Source organism: Trachurus japonicus, chromosome 4, assembly GCF_045865225.1.
Source record: "Trachurus japonicus isolate A0001 chromosome 4, Traja_1.0".
In the NCBI taxonomy this organism is placed as follows: domain Eukaryota; kingdom Metazoa; phylum Chordata; class Actinopteri; order Carangiformes; family Carangidae; genus Trachurus; species Trachurus japonicus.
In genome coordinates, this window is record NC_140910.1 from 26,021,882 (window position 1) to 26,041,303 (window position 19,422).

Sequence of the window (19,422 nt, forward strand, 5' to 3'; positions counted from 1 at the left end):
ATTCATCATCCCATTACAAATAAATGTGTCCTCTTTACCACTGGCTTGTAATTTAGATACTTCTCCCAAAATAATAAGATTAAAAAAAAAAAAAAAAACGAAATTGAATTGAGAGCGCGGCGTGCACCCGGGGGTGAGAGGACAGTGACGGCCCCAAGCGATTGGAGCGAGGCCATAAATCAGAGCTGTGGTGACCCACAGGAAGCAGACCGTCTGCTAAGCACCTACAGTACTGCATCCTCTCCCTCTGCCCCCACCCCAAACAGACACACACACACTTGTCACTTGACCAATACCGTTCGCTGTAAACGGGAGCAATTTGAACATGCTGACAAAATCCTTACCTTCAAAGTAATTCATTTTTAAATAGGTTGTCTAATTAAAATTGGTAAAACATCAATCTAATTATACATACACATGTTTGAAGGTATGTGTATACATGAATGTGCAGGATGATGTATAGATGTATGTGTGTTTTATTACTTATTTATCTAGTTAATCATTTTATTAATTTATCTTATCCATTTCTACACTTATTATTTATTCTTATGTTAATTCCCTGCCTCCTTCTCTCCCCTTTTGATTTATCTATTCATTTTATTATTTATTTACTTATTTATTTACTCTTATTGTAACTCATTCTACTGTACGGTCTATCACACATTTTCAAAGTCATATGTCAGGAAATGTTTAAAAAGTTCTAAAAAAAAAAAAAAGAAAATTTGGTAAAACATCTGCCTTTTAATAATGGCTTTTATAAATTCTTATCTTTGTTTCATACAAATTTCACTATTATTCATCAAAAAGCCTCAAGCTGTTGTTGCCAAGAAGCAGCGTGTCTACGGTGACCACACTAAAAAAAGAAGAAGAAGAATATAATTATTAGAGGAAGCGCTAACCTGATAACTTGTGAGACTTGGTCATTAACATTAACCACTGACGTCTTTGGATTATAGAGACAAAACAAAATCACCATATGCACCTGTGGTTCTTTAATCTTTCAGACTTTCTAGCATTCCTGTATCTATTCTAGACATGCCAATACCCAAACCTCAGCATAACTGTATATAATTCTGTTTCATGCATTCCTCCGTCTGTCTGCCGTCTGAAACAAAACCCCGCTGACAACACAGCATCTTTCTAATAACAGCAGACAAAACTGTGGACGCGCTCACACAAACATGCTCGTTATGCTTTGATCAGACACCTGTACGTAACGACATAGACGTGAATGAAAGCGTCTAAATATCTGAAACAAGGAGCAGGGTAACAACCTCAGGTAGTTACACACATATTTGTGTGATTATGCTGCTCACTGTACAGTCCGTGAGACTGGAGGAATAAATGGATGTCAAGGCTGCATGATCTGATGAGCCAAAGTTGATAAGTGAACCGACAGCAAAGGTGAATACAGTGTGTGTGTGTGTGTGTGTGTGTGTGTGTGTGTGTGTGTGTGTGTGTGTGTGTGTGTGTGTGTGTGTGTGTGTGTGTGAAATAGAGTGTGGAAGATGAAGTGTGTTAATGACCGTATCTAATATCAGATGCCTGTGGTGTATTGTACAGAACTGTCACTTTAGGCCCCAATTATGCCCAATCTTGTTGCTCCTCAATTTGTATATATACACAACAGACAGTCATTCACAGTCTCACTCTCACACACACACACATACACACACTTATACACACACACACACTCACACAAATGGTGCAAGGTGACCTTGAAAGCGTCTGGATAACTGGTGTGTGTGTGTGTAAATGTATCCCCAGCATTTCCAGCTGAATCAGTAATGAGCATTTCATTACTTCAGCCTCAGTTCCCAAGGGAGAGGGGGGGGCAAACACACAACACACACACACGCACACACACACAACCAGCACAGCAAAGCAAAGCACAGCACAGGAAAAGCATGGTAAGAGGCAGCTGTGGATCATACAGTCAGCAATTACTTATCAGAATCAAATTATAACATGGTATAGCAGCAAAATAAAATAATAAAAGAAACCAACAACAAAGAAATAAAGAGCGGTCGGTCCACGTGCTGCGAACCAGGAGCAGCTCAGAGATCACACATCACCACCAAGGCCAATGACAAACAACACACACCAGCAAATTCAAATTCATAGAAAATGATCCGGATGTGCCGCAAAATTGAATCTGTTCGTCCCTGGCCCGAGTCTCATCCCTCCTCCAAGGTCAGAGCGAACCACTTCAGTACTTTTTTATGTAACTCTGCTGCTGACAAATGAACACACGGGTGAAAACATGAGCTCTAGTAATAAATAGTGTATGTTAAAATAATTATATATGAACGCCAATGACAGTGACTACTTTCTGAACACACTATTAATGCTTAACTTTGTAAAGAAGGGTTAGAGTTATCAGTGTGATTCATTGTTCATCTTGTTAATTATGGACTTAAAGGGATAGTTGAACGTTTTGGCAAATTGGCCCATTGCCATAATCCCTATAGTTTTAGCAGTAGGTTCATTATCTTTAATTGTCGGTGCAAGCTATAGTTTTAGAACGGCGGAGCAGAGCCGTGAGCTGCTCAGAGCTACACTACGGAGGCTAATGGGATTTCTTGGTTCCCCTCATCAAACTCATCAAATACACAATCCAACAACTACAAAACGCTCTGGTGGACAAGTTGTGACCTGCACATTCACCACACTATGAGATAATAACAGAACGTTACGAGACAGAGTTGTTTTCAAGGTAAATTCATGCAAAACTGCTGATGCACGTTCCTGTCGAGGGCAATTTTTCAGCAAGCAGTCTCTGCATTTGCCTCTAAAACAACTCTGTCTCGTAATGTTCCGTTATTATCTCATAGTGTGGTGAATGTGCAGGTCATAACTTGTCTAGGAGAGCGTTTTGGAGTTATTGGATTGTGTATTTGATGAGTTTGATGAAGGACACTACGGCAGCAACCGGGACAGAGCGGGATTCGAACCGCCAACCCCTCTGATCATTGGACGACCCGCTCTACCACCTGAGCCACTGCCGCCCCTGTGATGTTTTCCAAGCAATTTTAAGCAAATTTGCACTGAACTACACTGAGTGATAGTGAGGTTTATGGTGTCGGGGGGGGGGGGGGGTGAGAACTTGCAATATATAGCTGAGAGGCTACTGCTGCACACAGTAAATAACTTTGAAGGGATTAACCAGAGATAGATTTCAGTGCAGCCCGATCAATGTTAATTTTAAAACGGTGCAGTCATTATTGCATTACAACCAAAAGCAAACACCACAGTATGGATACAATCAAACCAGGAAGGTGTGCGATGATTAAGGGTTGATGTTCCCATGAGAGAAAGCATTTTTGGAAATTAACAGGGTGAAAACAGCTCTTTGGTTTTAGCCAATGGTCTGAGGGACCACTGCATTTCATTACACTTACAGTACTCGTAAAAAAAATAAATAAATAAATAAAAAGCTAATGTGTATTTCTCCTTATCACAGCGCTGCAATGGACACAGTGTCAGCACATGGAGGGAATTTCTGTTAAACAAAACGGAGAGTCTGTGGCTGTGATAGCAGCTCTGTGAGGCGGCACTGAGGCACAGCGGAGCTTCAAATCAAATGCTAAGGTCAGCGTGCTAATGTGCTTACAGAAACATTGTTAAAATGCCAATGTCAAGCAGGTATAATATTTTTAATCAGTTCTCATGGTAACACTTGATAATAATTAGCAATCAAATACCAAGTCCCGAGTGTTTTGCATTTACTTGTGGTTAATTATAAACTTGATTGTGTGCAACTTATCAAGTTCGTTAGATTTCCATCATCTTCACCTCTTACCCAAAAAATGAACTGCATAAAAAACTGCATAGAAATAATATCTACTTCAATGACTAGAGCTTGTTTTCCTATGACGTTAATAACAGTCAACGGTTTGACTTGCAGAGAAGCGTCTTCCCAAGGTCACACTCACTGAGGTTAAGCAGAGCCTCCAGTGGAATCATAAAACCTTTGGAGAAAACACAAGGAGGAGAAAAAAAAAGAGCTCAAGACTGTGATTGGAGGTGGATGAAAGGATGATGAGTGATTGGTTGAAGGTTGCACATCAACACAACCCAATCGGGGTTGGGGTCTCTTATGTGTGTGGCATGTAAATGCCCATTTGAATACATGAGGAACGAAGCTGGAGGTGCAGCTACACGAAGGGGAAGCGAGACAATGCAAGGGCAGCGGATTTTGTTAATAAGGTCAAGTACGAGAGCAACAGCGTCAGAGCCGAGGAACGTGCTAATAAACAGATGATGTCTAATCAGGGTTTTGCATGAACAAACTCGCTCAGGTGTAGAGAGACGAGCAGGGAGTCAGAGAGAAGGAAACAGGCAAACAGACATGGATGATAGACAGGCGGGCAGGAAGGCAGTGAACAGAACATGACAGCTAATACAGGAGACGCCTGATTGGAGGATGTGGTTGTGTTTGTTGATAGCTGCAGTGCACAGAGTCGACCCTGCACGTAGTATTTATGCAGTAGCTGTTGCTGTGTGTGTGTGTGTGTGTGGTTGGCAGCATTTCATGTAAAGTTCAATTCTATTATCTCTCTCTCTCTGGGTGTGTTGAACACAAGCGAGAGCCCTTAGTCTCGGCTTTGAATCGGAGGCACAGTGAGAGCAAAGTGAATGTGTAATTCTTTAATGAGCCACATCTCCTACCCTCAGGATCTATCATTGTAACTCAACTGCTTATTAACCATTGCCACATGCTGAATGCACACACACACACACACACACCATTTATGACTCCTCTTTAACGCTGCACCCACTGTTAACTCCTGACATCCTCTCCTGTATCAGCTCCTCCCTACCTCCTCCTGCTCTGCTCCCCTCCCGATTTTTATCTGTGTGTGTGTGTGTGTGTGCATATGTGTGTTAATGTGTATGTGTGTGTGTGTGTGTGTGTGTGTGTGTGTGCATATGTGTGTTAATGTGTATGTGTGTGTATGTCATGTTTGTGTGTAGCTCTTCTAGTCAATATACCCCAAGCTGCGAGATCGTACACAAACAAAACCCAAGACAACCGAGTTCACAAAAACCAAAGGAGCAGATTAAAGAGAAAGAAAGAAAAAAAACTCACCAGATTATAAATAACATAGAAATCATAGTGATCATACAAATTGAATTTACATGCCATTCATTTGTTTTGCCAAATTCATTCTGGTGGATACACGACTGTTTGTTAACGTCAATCTATAAAAACAGATCAAGCTAATATACAGTTTTTGTAGTTGCTTTAAAAAGAAGGGCTGTATAAATGTTTTAAAGCAGCAGCTACACGCAGTAAGAAGTATATTACATGGGGACTATTTCCAGCTGCACTATGACGCTAACTGTTTACGACAGCAGGGCAGTGGATGTGGGACGAAATCTAAAATAAAGCGCCCATGTGCATCTCTGAAAAGACACATGCCACAGCGATGTGCCTCTTTGACGTCTTTGTAATGACTTGTGGAAAACAATGGGGGCACACGGGGATAAAAAAAAACCCATCAGGTTGTAGCTTCACAGACAATATGTTAGAGGGATAAATTCATCTCTGATGGGATTTCACGTCAATACGAGAAATTGTAGAACACACCCACGCGTTTGCTTTAAGGTATGGGAGGAATTCTCGACTTCAACACTGACCTTTCCCTGTGTTTAAGCAAGACCCGGACCGTCTGAGCAGATGTTGTAGGGAGGGCTAATAAAATGGGTAGATGGCAAATATTATGGTAATATATTCAGTATGGACTTTCTGTATGTCAGATTTCTTCAGTACACAGTGAGCTTTTCCTCATTATGTCAGTAAACAAGAAAATCAAGGCTTCATTATTATTCCTATAAAGTGCATTTGCTAATAGTTAGCAGTAATTGTATGGGTGTAAATCTCAGGACATGGGCTCTATAAACTAAATGTGAAAGAGCACAATGGGTAGAAAAGGTCTCAGTCTGTGTGCAGCTACTGTATCAGTAGCATGCTGCATCAAATTCATGGCATGTGCATGTTTTAAACCCTAATGTCCTCCACTGCAAGCATGTACAAAGAAAGCAGTTTCATTTTATAGCGCTGATCAATCCAATCCAAAGGCTCGCTCTGGGAACTTTTATAGCCACCAGTGCAGATTAGGAGGCTCACCAGACTTTTTATTGTTCTTTCTGGCTCCTTTTACTGAGCAGTGGATGCCTACGAATGCAGATCAAACTGTCCTCGGGCGAAGGGGCAACATGTTCAAGCGCTGGAAAACACTGGCCTTTCCCTTTAAGATGAAATAGCTTCTAAAGGCTTTGCGAAGCGGGCCCCAGGGAAGAGGGGGAAGAGAGGGCAGTGGAGCAAGGCAATGATGATGGAGGGAAGATACATGGAAGCAGGACAATAAATAGAGAGATGCTTCGGCAAAGTGTAATATCCTGTTGTATTTTTAGTATTTGGTGTAGATTTATGATGAGGAGCAGGATTTTCACTGCACACTGAACTTCGCTTAACCTGTTTCAAATCTACTCATGCATGTGCGTAACAGAGAGGAAGTAATGAGACTTACATAAAGCACAATACATTATGTTGCATGGCCAAGAAGAGTCTACCACGCCTCCTCTCTCACCTTCTACATCACTCTTTATCTCCCTTTCTCTTTTTTTCCTGTTTTCAAACAGAGCATTGTCATCAAATAGGTACCCATGGGAGGGCAGACCACCTGGTAACCATGGTTACAGGGATTGAGTGCCACTTGTGAGTACACGCGTGCACATTCTCCTATGTACGAATTTGAGCAAACACATCCTGTACTTGGTAAAGAAAGATACAAAGGTGGAGGACAAACTGGTCTGTTGTCCTCCGAGATATTTAGTTGGAAAAGCTCTGGTGTTTTCCAGACAGGCATCAGTGGTTGTAATGTGACTCATCATGGATACCTGGGGGGGTTATGGCACCCCCACCTCTGCAACCAACACCACCACATCACAGTTTATAACAGGGAGCAATTAGGGTGACGCAGGAAAGAGAAGAGAAGAGAAGAGAAGAGAAGAGAAGAGAAGAGAAGAGAAGAGAAGAGAAGAGAAGAGAAGAGAAGAGAAGAGAAGCTGTGATTACATTTACATTATTGACGTTATAGGACCTGGATACGTCTGGGGAGACAGAGAGATCGGAGAAAGGGCAGTTGCAGGAGGGATTGTGCTGGTTTGAGGAGAGAAAATCAATCAGTTTAATCTCTGTGATTTCCAGAGAAAAGGAGGGAAAGAAATGACTGAATGAAGAAGGAAGAGTGAAAAAGAAGGGGAAATGATAAATGATTAACTTTTTTTTTTAAAATAGCATCCGTGACATGCATTTGTGTGACTGTTATCTCACTGTGAAAAGTGTAAAAAATTTGATCTCTAATAATTATAAAAAGATAAAGATGAAAGGTTTTAACTCATGCATCTATAGTTATGTGAGTGAACCACTTCTGTTCTTGCAAGTAGCTAACCTTCAGTAAGACACTGATTAAATTCATAATGCAAGATTTGCTTTTTTGTTTCTTAAAAAAAAGAAACTTTGAAAAAATAAATGGCACAAATAGTGCTAACTAAAGCTCTGTGCTTTTAACTGCTCATATGTTAGGATGCTTGGCTTTCTTCTTAGTTTTTGATCTGCAAACAATGTTTTCCAAGTGATTCTCCGTCTCTGGGCCGAGATCAACTTTCCTTGATGTGGAAAATGGACTTAAATCAAATAATAATAGGCTGTGCACTGTCTTGGCATGACTAAATTAACTTCTTACTGTTAACTGGCCCACATAAATAAAACACAGGCTTGGCATTGAAGCGTTAAAGGTTTGACTTCAGCGCCTGGCACCGCATCGCCTCCTCTCATCCTACACTTCTCTTGTCTCTTTCCAGCATTCAATAAAGCCCAAATGTCATGAGAATTAATTACAAGACAGGAGGAATATTCTCCTCATTTTATTCTTCCCTGTTCATATCTGCAGCCCAGGGACTGAAAGAGAGAGAGAGAGATAGAGAGAGAAAACTTAAGCTCAATCATGTGTGTGTTAAAGAAAACAGTGGGTCGATATTAAGAAAGACATTACAAGTCAGGACTGAGCACACTATTGGATCTGCTTCAGTCAGACGGCCAGAGAACTGGGCCATCCATAAAACATACTGGATTACGCAGGCCAAGACTCTGCAGACACAGATGCACAGCCTGCAATCACATAAACATATTAACTGTATGTGTTGCACATAAAGCACATGGCAGGCACACACACACACAAAAACACAATCCCGTAAACATTAATTTGTGAGCGCGCATCCACGCACCCGCAAACACCCTTTCTCACGCAAACAGAAATGTTGCTTCTATGCTCTTCCTCTTCTGTGAAATAATAAGCTCCACATTTCAGTGAAGCGGTTTGTCGGCAGAATTTTAAAGAGACAGAGTCTCCGAGTGTGGACGGGCAGATTTAGTGGCAGTTCTATCAAAGAAATCAGACTCCTGTATTTATTCGATCGATGCCGTCTTATTTGTATACTAACTCAAACTACTGATTTAATGCTCAGCATAAGCATAAAAAGTAGAAATAAGTCAAAAAATAAATGACTTGCGGTGCTTTATCTCGGAGATTTGTGTATTCTGGCTGATACTGCATTCGTCTTTCAGCTTCAGTGCATGTGAGCCTTGTTTATATGCATAGAGATGCCAACGAGCACGGAGACATGCAGAAAAACCCCCTTTTGTCACTCTTTATTGTGATTCTTTCTGCAGGAATTCAATGCGGCTTGAGAGGCAAAGGCACGATCCCAAAGCGCCGCCACCAGCTTGGTAAATCATAACCTGCAATTTTCTCTGCAAATAGCCAATGTACCAGTTTCAGGCCCAGCGGGAGGCCAGAGTTTCCAAAGATGTGTCACATCAAGGTTAGCGGAGAGGCTATGACAAATGTACCAACAAATACCTTACTTTATCAGGATAAGAAAACAACCATTTACACATAAATATGCCACAGAGAGGTGTTGTAAATATCAGATTGTGTACAGCGAACACAGCCCTCCACTCTAGGACAAAATAATTCTGATGTGCATCTGAAAACATGTCACTCATTATCATTACCATTATCATCATTTGCATTAGATTAGATCAATCTGGTGCTTTTTGCTATTCTGATCGGTGCCGTCCACTTTCCTGCCATCACAGTCGAGATGAGAGAAGATCTGAGTCGACAAAATTGTTGATGATACATCTGAATTTCTGAAGTTCTCTTACTCACATGGTTTAAAAAGGGCTTGACGAGCAGAAGCAAGTGCTTAGTAGACTTTTTTTCTTGCCCTCAATTTTGTCTTTCAAGCAATATGCCGTACAGGCTGCCCTATCCTACTGCTAAAGAGTGTTGGGGCTGAATGCAGCGTGGAAGCAGAGCCTGCAGACACTATTCAAGGCTGCACAATGTTCCTGCTAACTTTATTTTTTTGTTAATGTTATGGTTACAGTGTGTAATGAAGATACACAGATGTTTGCCGCATTAACAGTGTATTTGAAAAGGAAGAAAGGAAGTTAAACCCATACAATAAACAAGACTAAGAAATCACCACCTCGCAGTCGGGCGTCTCCACCAACCAGTCAATTTACAGGAAATACGGTCACAATGTCCCCGTCCAGTCCTGAGTTATAGCTCTGAATAATGGCCAGAGGGATTTTTGCAGAACATTATGATGTCACAACGAAGTTGAACTTTGACCACCTGAACATAAAATGTCATCACTTCATCATTTCGTCCTTACAGATATCTGTGTTAAACTGTGTCACAACGAGCCAATGAATTCTTGAGTTACGGCTAAAACCACGTTTTATGAGGTCACAGTGAACTTGACCTTTGACCAGCAAAATCTCATCACTTCATCCCTTCGGGCGTTTTTCTGAGATATCACCATCACAAGAATGGCACACGCTCAAAAATGTTAATGTCTCTTTTAGTCTCTGCTGTGGCTGGCGCAGAGGCTTAAAAAACATCCTGAACCCGACCTGAAACCCAAAACTCAGTCTGGACGCGTTGTCGTCGAGACAGGGAGCAAACATTTACACAGCACATGCTAATTGAGTCGGAGTGACAGACTGATTACCTCGCATACTGATGATCTACTTAGTGGAAAATGACAAATGAGGACAGCTCAAGTTAGAAATAACCTATGAAGTTGTAAAACTATTATTTTGCTCTCTTTTTTTCCTCCAATCATTTTGGCTAAGACACAAATGTCCAGAACAAACACTGACCAACAACAATGTATAGCACTGTACACTACAGCTGTGCTTTACAGTACGTCACTATGGGGATATACACTCATGACTCCAACAGTGACGAGTACAGTGCATTACAGCGCTGCATCCTGCCCTCGGGGGCAGAGACCCCATCACTCGATGACATCACCAGTGTGTTGTGATCATGAGGGTTGTGTTCATGGGTTACCGGGCGCTGATGTGGAAGGACGAGACTTCATTCACTAATTTATGACAATCAATAATCAATGCATCAACACCTCAGATGACGACACGACACTGCTCTGTTCTACTTCAGCACAATTTCCATCCCAGACAAACACACTGGTGATGTTGGCTGCTATGACATTTATGACATTATTGATCGGACCTGTAAATAATTAGCTTGGGTCGACCCTTGAAACTCCAGTCACAATCCACTTGGGTGTCATGGAAAGTTCTGTCCCCAGAAAGGGGGGCCAGGGTCTTCTCATATGTTGACCAGTTAATCAACATATGTGTTTTTCCAGCTAAAGATAGACACGGACAGTAAAGCTTTCCATAGCGCGATAGAGGAGGGAGACGCCGCAGCATGTGAGCAGCCCTTCGAGGACTGTTTGTCCTTCAGACCTGTGGTTTGGAGACACTGATATCCAACAAAGAACTGGATCTGTTTTCTCTTAATCAGTGGAAAAACATCAGTTTGAATGAAGGTCACGACAGTGGATGAAACAATCGCTGGCAGTTTAGACCTTTAGCTTCGCACCATAAACAATAGGGTCATGCATGAATACATTATTATCTGGTTTGCTTTAGATGAGCTTTCTATATTTATTTTGTATCTCCATCCGTCTCTACCCCGACTCATATTTAACAAGCCTCTGCAAAGCACAGAACATTTTGGAAACTCTGCTTAAATAAACCTGCCCACGCTGGGAGATCTTTTTAAGTAGAAGTGACATGCAGCCATTGTGCTAATCTACATTTCCAACACATTTAACAATGCAATGACTACATTATGCTCCAAAAACAGAGACCTCTGGTTGGAAAGTCTGTAATTTGAAGAGTTTGATTTAATTTTCCGAATCCTCCCACGATAAATGAGCTCTACCATCCAGTGGGGTCCTCAAGTTTCTCCACATCAACAACGTTAAGCATTGCATTTGGTCAATACCCTCAACACAGAGTGATGTATTCTGATCAGCAATTTAGATTTTCACCAAATTTTAATTACATTCACTCTGTGGGATAGCCTCAAGGCGCCTAGGGCTCCCCAGACCTCCCCATCATTTACATGTTTTATGTATAAGCACGGGGCACAATGAATAAGTCAAGAGATAAATGAATAATCGCAGTTTATTTTTCCATTTCTCTTTTTGGGTGACCTGGTTGTTAGTGCATCCTTTATCTTGGCCGAGGAGGAGAGAAACAAACTGCTGAGACCAGCAGAAAGAGAGATGGCAGGAGTGAGAGAGAGGGAGGAAGAGAGGACTGTTGAATCCATCTCTCAGTACTATCCCTCCCTGTGGGCATTCCCCTGCTGGCACAAGATATGTGGAGACTGTAACACACACACACACACACACACACACACACACACACACACACACGCCTACACCTACACACACACATTCATAATGTATATTTGCTATATTTGCAAAAGACAAGCTTGCATATGTGCAGCACCTCATGTGTGTGTTTACTTGTGGGTGTCTGTTTGCTAATGGGTTTTCCCCCCCCCCATATTTTTATATGCTTGTTTGTGTTTGTATGTGTGTGTTTCTGTGTATGTGTGACTCACCGTTCTCCGCGCCAGATGCTTCACAGCCATCTTCATCATCACAGTCATTTCCACTGCCTGTGTCTGTCTGTGCGCTCCCTCCCTCCTCTTCCTCCGCCTTTGCTCTGGCTTTGCTCGCCCAGCCGAGCTCCACCAGCAGCTCCTGAATCAAACACACAGTTGTACGTAACATGTTACACATTCATGCATTTCTGAAAAACACTGTTGACATTTCCTTTAACATGCTTCAACTCAAACATCATTGTAAGGAAATGGGAATACTTTAAAGGGATAGTTCAACATTTTGGCAAATTAGCCCATTGCCATAATCCCTATTGTTTTAGGAGTAGGTTTGTTACCTTTAATTGTCGGTGCAAGCTATTTTTAGAATGGCGGAGCAGAGTCGCGAGCTGCTCAGAGCTACACTACGGAGGCTAATGGGATTTCTTGGTTTTCCTCAATAACGGAGCATTATGAGACGGAGTTGTTTTAGAGGTAAATTCATGCAAAACCGCTGATGCGCGCAAGCAGTCTCTGCATTTACCTCTAAAACAACTCTGTCTTGTAACGTTCTGTTATTATCTCATAGCGTGGTGAATGTGCAGGTCACAACTTAACCACAAGAGCGTTTTGGAGTTGTTAGATTGTGTATTTGATGAGTTTGATGAGGGAAACCAAGAAATCCCATTACCCTCCGTAGCGTAGCTTGCCAAAATGTTGAACTATCCCTTTAAAGGACTAGTTTGACATTTTGCTTTCTTCGAGACGACCGATCTTGCTTTTAGATCTGTACACTGGACATGAAGCTACAACCAGCAGGTGATTAGTTTAGCTTAGGATAAAGACTAGATACAGTATAGGTAGAAACAGCTTCCTCACTCTCTCTGTTCAAAGGTGGAAACCACACGTACACCTTGACCTAGAGCAGTGACTTCCAAAAGTCTTATCGTCAGCGTGGCAAGCCCATTTCCAGTGTTTATGCTAAGCTATGCTAAATGGCCTGCGCTTCACATGGAAAGGACAAACACAGTATTACTCTATTTGCACGAAAATGAGCGTGTATAAGCAGGTTTTTTTTTTCTTTTTAAAAGGCAATCAAGCCCTAACAGCTGAGTTTACCTTTCTGTTTGGAGGAGACACACACAGCTGCAGGCGAGTGAGAGAGAGAGAGTGAAGTGCTGGCTGCTGTGCAGACAGACTCTAAACCTCAGCAACAATGTAATATGTTTATTTCATAAAATGTCACACTGCTCCTTTAGTGATCATAACAATGCTGCAGCTATTATAACACAGATGCTAAAACACACAAGAGATGTTTTCCAGTGACATTTTTCCTCTTCATGCACCAACTGAACACGGACAACATGTCTGCACAAACACAGAAACACACGCACACACAAGGTCACAGGGCGGACTGAAGGGTAATTGAGGTCATGCAGCCTCTGTATGAACCCGTGCTCTTTCACCACTCTGTTAAGTCACAGCGTGGATGCTGTGGCATGTTACATAATTGTCATGTCGGAGGAAAGCCTGATATCTAAAACTAAACTATTGTTATTGCTATAAAAAACTAAAATAATCAATCTAGTTTCAAATATTGAGAAAGAAAAGACAAGATAAACTTTTTTGTTAAAGTTTGAAACTAAAAAGAAAATAATAAATTGTGGACTTATTTGGTTTTCACATATACACAACGACAGCAACATATAATTGGTTCGCAGCGTGATGAATGTGTATTGCAGAGAGTTAAGGTGGGTAATATATAAATTCCAGCTGAGGACAGAGATAAGGCAAAGAGCCACCAGTTTTATAAAGGAAAAAGATGCATTGTACTGACATTTTATGATATTTTACTTTGCCAGAGGATAGGACTTCTATATAGAGAGAGATGCCACGAAGATTGCCACATCTATATTAATGATTTATGTTACCTTAGTAACAGAAATCTGTCCAGCAAATGAAATCATACAAGAGGCCAAACTGAGAGTCGACTGGGATTTGATAATTACAACCTTTTTTCTTTTTTTTTAACTGTTGTTCATGCAGTGTAAGAGTAATTATATCAACGCTCCTCCACCTCAGCTGCTATTCAAAAGCCTTCCTACCTTTTAATCTCTTTAACAAATGGTCTAAGTTGTTATTTATTACGGTGCTGCAAGTTGTGATACACACATACTCACTATGGGAGCACCCACATGTTTCTTTGTTGGACTGAAAAAGAGCAACAATTGTAAACATACTGTACAACTGTATTGCACTACATGTGTTTGAAAGGATCAAGGCTAAACAGTGTTACATGGAAGAATGAATGATTCTATCTGTAGTATTTACTGAATGTGCAAAAGAATGTATGCACAAATAAACGAGAGCCTGTGCAATAATTCCTATCGATCTGTTTTATTAGTTGTTATTTATTTTATTTATAGTCTTTTATCCAGTCTTTTATCTTTTATCCAGCTCTTATTATGCACTTACACTGTGATTTTATTCTATAGCTACACTCCTACATTCATTCGTGCTCTTACATTGCACACTAGGCTGGCTTTGTAGTGTAGTGTACTGTACTGCCTCATCTGTGTTCATTTATTTATTTTTATTTTATTGTCCCGTTACTGTATGTACTGGTCTGCGTTTTAACTGTTTTAATTGACTGGATGAGCGAGAGACACCTGAATTTCCCAATCTATCTATCTATCCATCTATCTATCCATCTATCTATCTATCTATCTATCTATCTATCTATCTATCTATCTATCTATCTATCTATCTATCTATCTATCTATCTATCTATCTATCTATCAAATCTGCACAACACAAACACAAATTGAGAAAGAAAGAAAAACAACAAAACATGGACCTAAATTTCCCCCTCAAATACCGATCAGGGATACACCCTACTTTTAATGTAGGTTGAGTAATTCCCATCTAGATGCTGGGTGAGAGTCTGAGGACATCTGGCCTCCGCCGTACAGTACAGTAGGTGTGGAGCAGCCATGGAAACAAGGGGGAGCCAAGGTTATTTCGTGACAGCATGTCCGAGGGGACGCGGAGGGAGACTAGACTCTGTGTGTGGTGATTCACCATCATGTCATCGTGCTGCAAATGAGGACTGAGGGAGGACGAAAATACATTACAGCGATGTTTCCACCAAGGCTGTGTTTTCTTAATCGTGTGGAAAGGCTAGAATTTAAACATAACTTGGGCCATGTGGCATTGAAACTCTCCGGAGAAACCAACAGGCCGACTTGAATAGGCCTAAGTGAAATTATTCAAGGGTGGCGGCTCCAGACTGAGCTGTCGTGTCTAATTAATGGCAGGAGAAAAACTTACAGCTCATAGCTACAGTGGCAACTTCAGATATTATCTTATTTTTTTGGTTTGTTTGTTTGCATCTTACAACAATAAAAAAAAACCTGTGCAGCTGGGAACTTAAACAGCTCCATACTAGACAGAGAGGACAACACTGATTTAAAATAATGAGCTAACAAGAATGACAAACTCATCAGATAGATAGAGAGGAGTATCTTCTCAACTCTCTGCACGAAAGCAACTAATCTTAAAAATGTCAAACTTTTTCTTTAACACAACCTAAATTAGATGCAGAATTTGTGATGAGACACAAACTCTGCTTCTCATGATGAAATCCAGTCGTGCCAAACCATCGACTTCCTGTAATGGTGCACGTTGGTGTTATTACTGGATGCAATAAATGGCGTGCTGCTTGTTCAGTTCGTCAAACATCATTCCTGTGGAGACTGAGATAGTCCTCTAACGAAGCCGTCCTCGTGGATAAGAAATGCTGAGACCACGACCCTTTCTATACAGGGCCAGCTCTCACAGGGCTGATTAGGCTCTTCCTGATTGGCTGAGCATGTACATACAAATTTTAATTGCCAGGATAAGCGAGTCGTTACTCTAATAGAATCCCATTAGAGGGCAAAGCCTGTGTGAAACACAACCCACTGCTGCACGGGTCTAATTAACATGTATTACAAATTGGGACAGTGAAATACAAAATGAGACAAAGGGAAAGACGGAGAGGAAAAACAGACACTGGAAACTAAATAATTAAAATTCCAAGGATGCTCCTTTGTCCTGTTACAAATCTATCTGCCTTCTCTCATCCTGGCAGCGCTAGTCTGTAAATGGCACACGTGACACTGTGAATAATAATTCATAAATGGCGAGCGTTAATGTCTGTGACGCACATGGACCGTTGAGCGTGAGAGCAGCAGAGCCGAACCCAGTCCTTGGATTTGGATGATTTGGATAAACTTGTTCGAAAAAAAAAGGGGACACAGGGTTTTTGTTTTGTTTTTTCTGTGTGCACAGACTTGAATTCTTTGAATCTGCTAAGTAGATGCAAAGACGGCACAACCCTGTGGAACTGAAAATAGTTTGCAATGCAGATGAGTTGTGTTGTATCTGACATTCCCCATCTGGTTCATGTTGTGGCCTGTTAGCTTTACCATCATGAGTCCAGTGGGTGTGTATCCCAAGTCCAAAAAACACTCATCTAACCTCCCCTATCTTCACACAGCCGCCTAAGTCTGTGATAGTATGCATTTGTTCATGTTAGAAGATTCACAGAAGATTCATTGTTTTTTGTTTTTTTTAATCCTAGACCAACAGACCATGTGCAGGTTACATTGATTTAATGGGCCTGAGAAAGCAGCACATATCATACAGCACATAAATCGCATGGCGCATGTAGGGTGTGTGTGTGTGTTTGTGTTTGTGTATATGGCAGGGTGGGGGATGATGCTGACTTGGCAATTCCTGCATGTAAATGCAACATGATTAATGGACTCGCCACCAAAATTAGACGAAGCACAGAAAGAGCTTCAACAGCCGGAGGAGTGGAGGAGGGGGGAAGAAAAAAAAAAACAACCTTAACTTGCTCCATCCAATGATTTTCCATGAATATTCCATTAACATCAACAACACTTACGTTAACAGAATTGATCAGGTTTTCATGACAGACACTTAATGCATCAGCGCTGACAGAACGTGTTGCCACATCAAAACATTTCATTAGCAGCCCGTCTCCGAGCTTGACTGATTTTCTTAAGCATAAACTGAGACCTGATCTCTGTCTTTAACAGATTAATGACTCGGCTGAAAGAAATATTACTTTAAAACTTTTGAGTCTGCCGAGACTCCTGGCCTTATCGATCATAACAAATCCCATGAAAGGATCAGAATAAAGACAGCGAATTGATCTTGCTGCCTATGTATCCAAAGCTTAATATTCCCCCCGTGCCTGCACCGTCCTCCGTCGTTGTCCAAACACGACTAAGAACAAACAAATGAGCCGCACCGTTGAGCCAGGTGACACACTGCTTCATTATGCTGAACATGAGCTCTGTCGTTTATTTTGAATCGATTCCACACACGGCGTCCCGCTGCCATGAATTCATGCGAGCACGCCGCCGAGAACTGTCCACAACAAATGCACTGCTGGAGGAACATTTGCCCAAAAAAATGACAGCGCCCAGCTGTTTCAGGAAATGATATCGCCTTTGCTGTACGGTTTATATTTAAGACCTGTCAGTGGCACAGACAGGCTGGACAGGTGTATCGTTGGCTCTGCTCTTCTCGTGGAAGTTGTTAATTAAAACTAAAATAGAAGAACATCATCAGCCTTTTATTTTAGTGGCCAATACACCATGTTTCTGTGTCTGTGTATCAACCTGTCCTGAGCGCAGCCACATGGCCTTTAGCACAAACGATGAATCATCATCAGCATCATCATTATGATGAATCCCCTTGATGCATCATTTTTATGGATTATATTCATATAATTTTATGAATCATCCGTTGCAAATTGTACTGCCATGCTGTCCTGAGCGTTCAAAGTGCTGCGTAAATCGGCTTTAATTGGTGAATTAATTAATTTATTATTGCCTGTTATTATCTACACCTGTTTAGAGTGGTGACATTTAAGTTTATTGGATGAAGCAGCTCTTCACACACGCAGTGATAAGAGATGATTGAGAGCCTGATGAAGATGAGGACACACACTCACACTCAGACTGTGTACACACACACACACACACACACCTGCGGTTTGAGAGAAAGACAAAGGAGACAAAGAGGTTGAGAGAAGTTGATGCTGATGCAGAGTTGGTATTTTAGCCTGGTGCCGGTGGTGAGGCGACAAAAAATGAAAAAAAAAAACAAAGTAAATCTTGAAAATGTCTCTCTGGGTGGTGGTGGGGGGTAGGGACAAATGAATTCAGTCCAATCTGCCCACTAGATTTCCTGTGTATGTGACAGCGCTATAATAAAAGGTCAGTGGGGTCACCTACAGACAACTCTTCTGACAAACAACGATATTCAAGAGACCCTGTCATGATCCAAAGTGTCGGTGATGGTGACATTCAGGTCACAAGGTCACCACAACAATCAAGACATCGTCTGATATCACATGAAGTGTTTTGGTGTGTGTGTGTGTGTGGGGGGGGGGGGGGGGCAGTGAGGATGGTGTTGCATAGTGAGATAATAAACATTTAAGTGTGTTTACCTGTGTTAGCTGCTCCAGTCTCTGCTTCGCCCCCTTCAGGACAGGATCTGTATTACGGACGGTCATCTCGGGATTCTCCCTCTGGGCTTTTAAAGTGCTGCCAACCACACGACCTGCATAACTACACAGAGGCAGAACAAAAGAGAGACTTAGTACTTTCTGCCCCAGTTCTGTGTGTGAGTCCATGTGTGTGCGTATGTATGAGTGTGTGTGCTGCCCCAGTTTTCCCACAGTCACTTCACTATACTAATGTGTTCATACTGTGTTGAGACTGGGTTACATGGTTTCATGTTTGTGTGTGTGAGGTGGTCAACTGTTGGATGGCTTTGCAAAACACACACACACACACACAGCCACACTGTAAAATCTGTTTTATTTCTAGCGTGTGAGGAGAGGAGACATCCGAGACATTTAAGCATGGTGACATGAGCTCATCTTCTGGCAGACTGATCGTAATCTTAATCATCTTGTTTAAGGCAAAGATTTTTTTTTTTATTAGGGACCATTTTACTGTTACTGGTGGTTTTCAACAAGGTTGCAAAATGAATCACTGAATGGGAAGTTTCCAGATGTATCCACATCCGTGAGAATTCACTCCAACGCATTTAAGAGTAAAAACACTGCATCATTATTAGAATTGCATTGATTGTGCAGTTTACTGATGATTTTGTAAATTACAACTTTACATACAGCAGGGACTCTTAAAGCCCCGGTACGGAGCTTTTAACTGGATACGCGAAAGTCTCTGGTTTCTGCTGATGTGTCTCTGTTACCTACAACAGCAAATGAGCCCATCAGTGTGAAGATACAGTATTTCTAAGTAGTCTAATTCTATACCTCTGGAAGGCATGGTCGGGTCGGACCACTGACGAAACGATACGAACAGATACA

At 41.5% G+C, this 19,422-nt stretch overlaps 1 protein-coding gene across 1 annotated transcript in view; it reads right to left on the minus strand.

Annotated features, from left to right (window-relative positions):
• LOC146989054 (glypican-5-like) overlaps positions 1 to 19,422 on the minus strand; it is a 52,950-nt gene that overhangs the window by 9,379 nt on the left and 24,149 nt on the right. The window contains exons 8-9 of the mRNA XM_085774978.1: positions 18,532 to 18,652; positions 12,027 to 12,168 (exon numbers count right to left, since the gene is read on the minus strand). Coding sequence (XP_085631104.1) covers positions 12,027 to 12,168; positions 18,532 to 18,652 — 263 coding nt within the window. The remainder of the gene's footprint in view (positions 1 to 12,026; positions 12,169 to 18,531; positions 18,653 to 19,422) is intronic.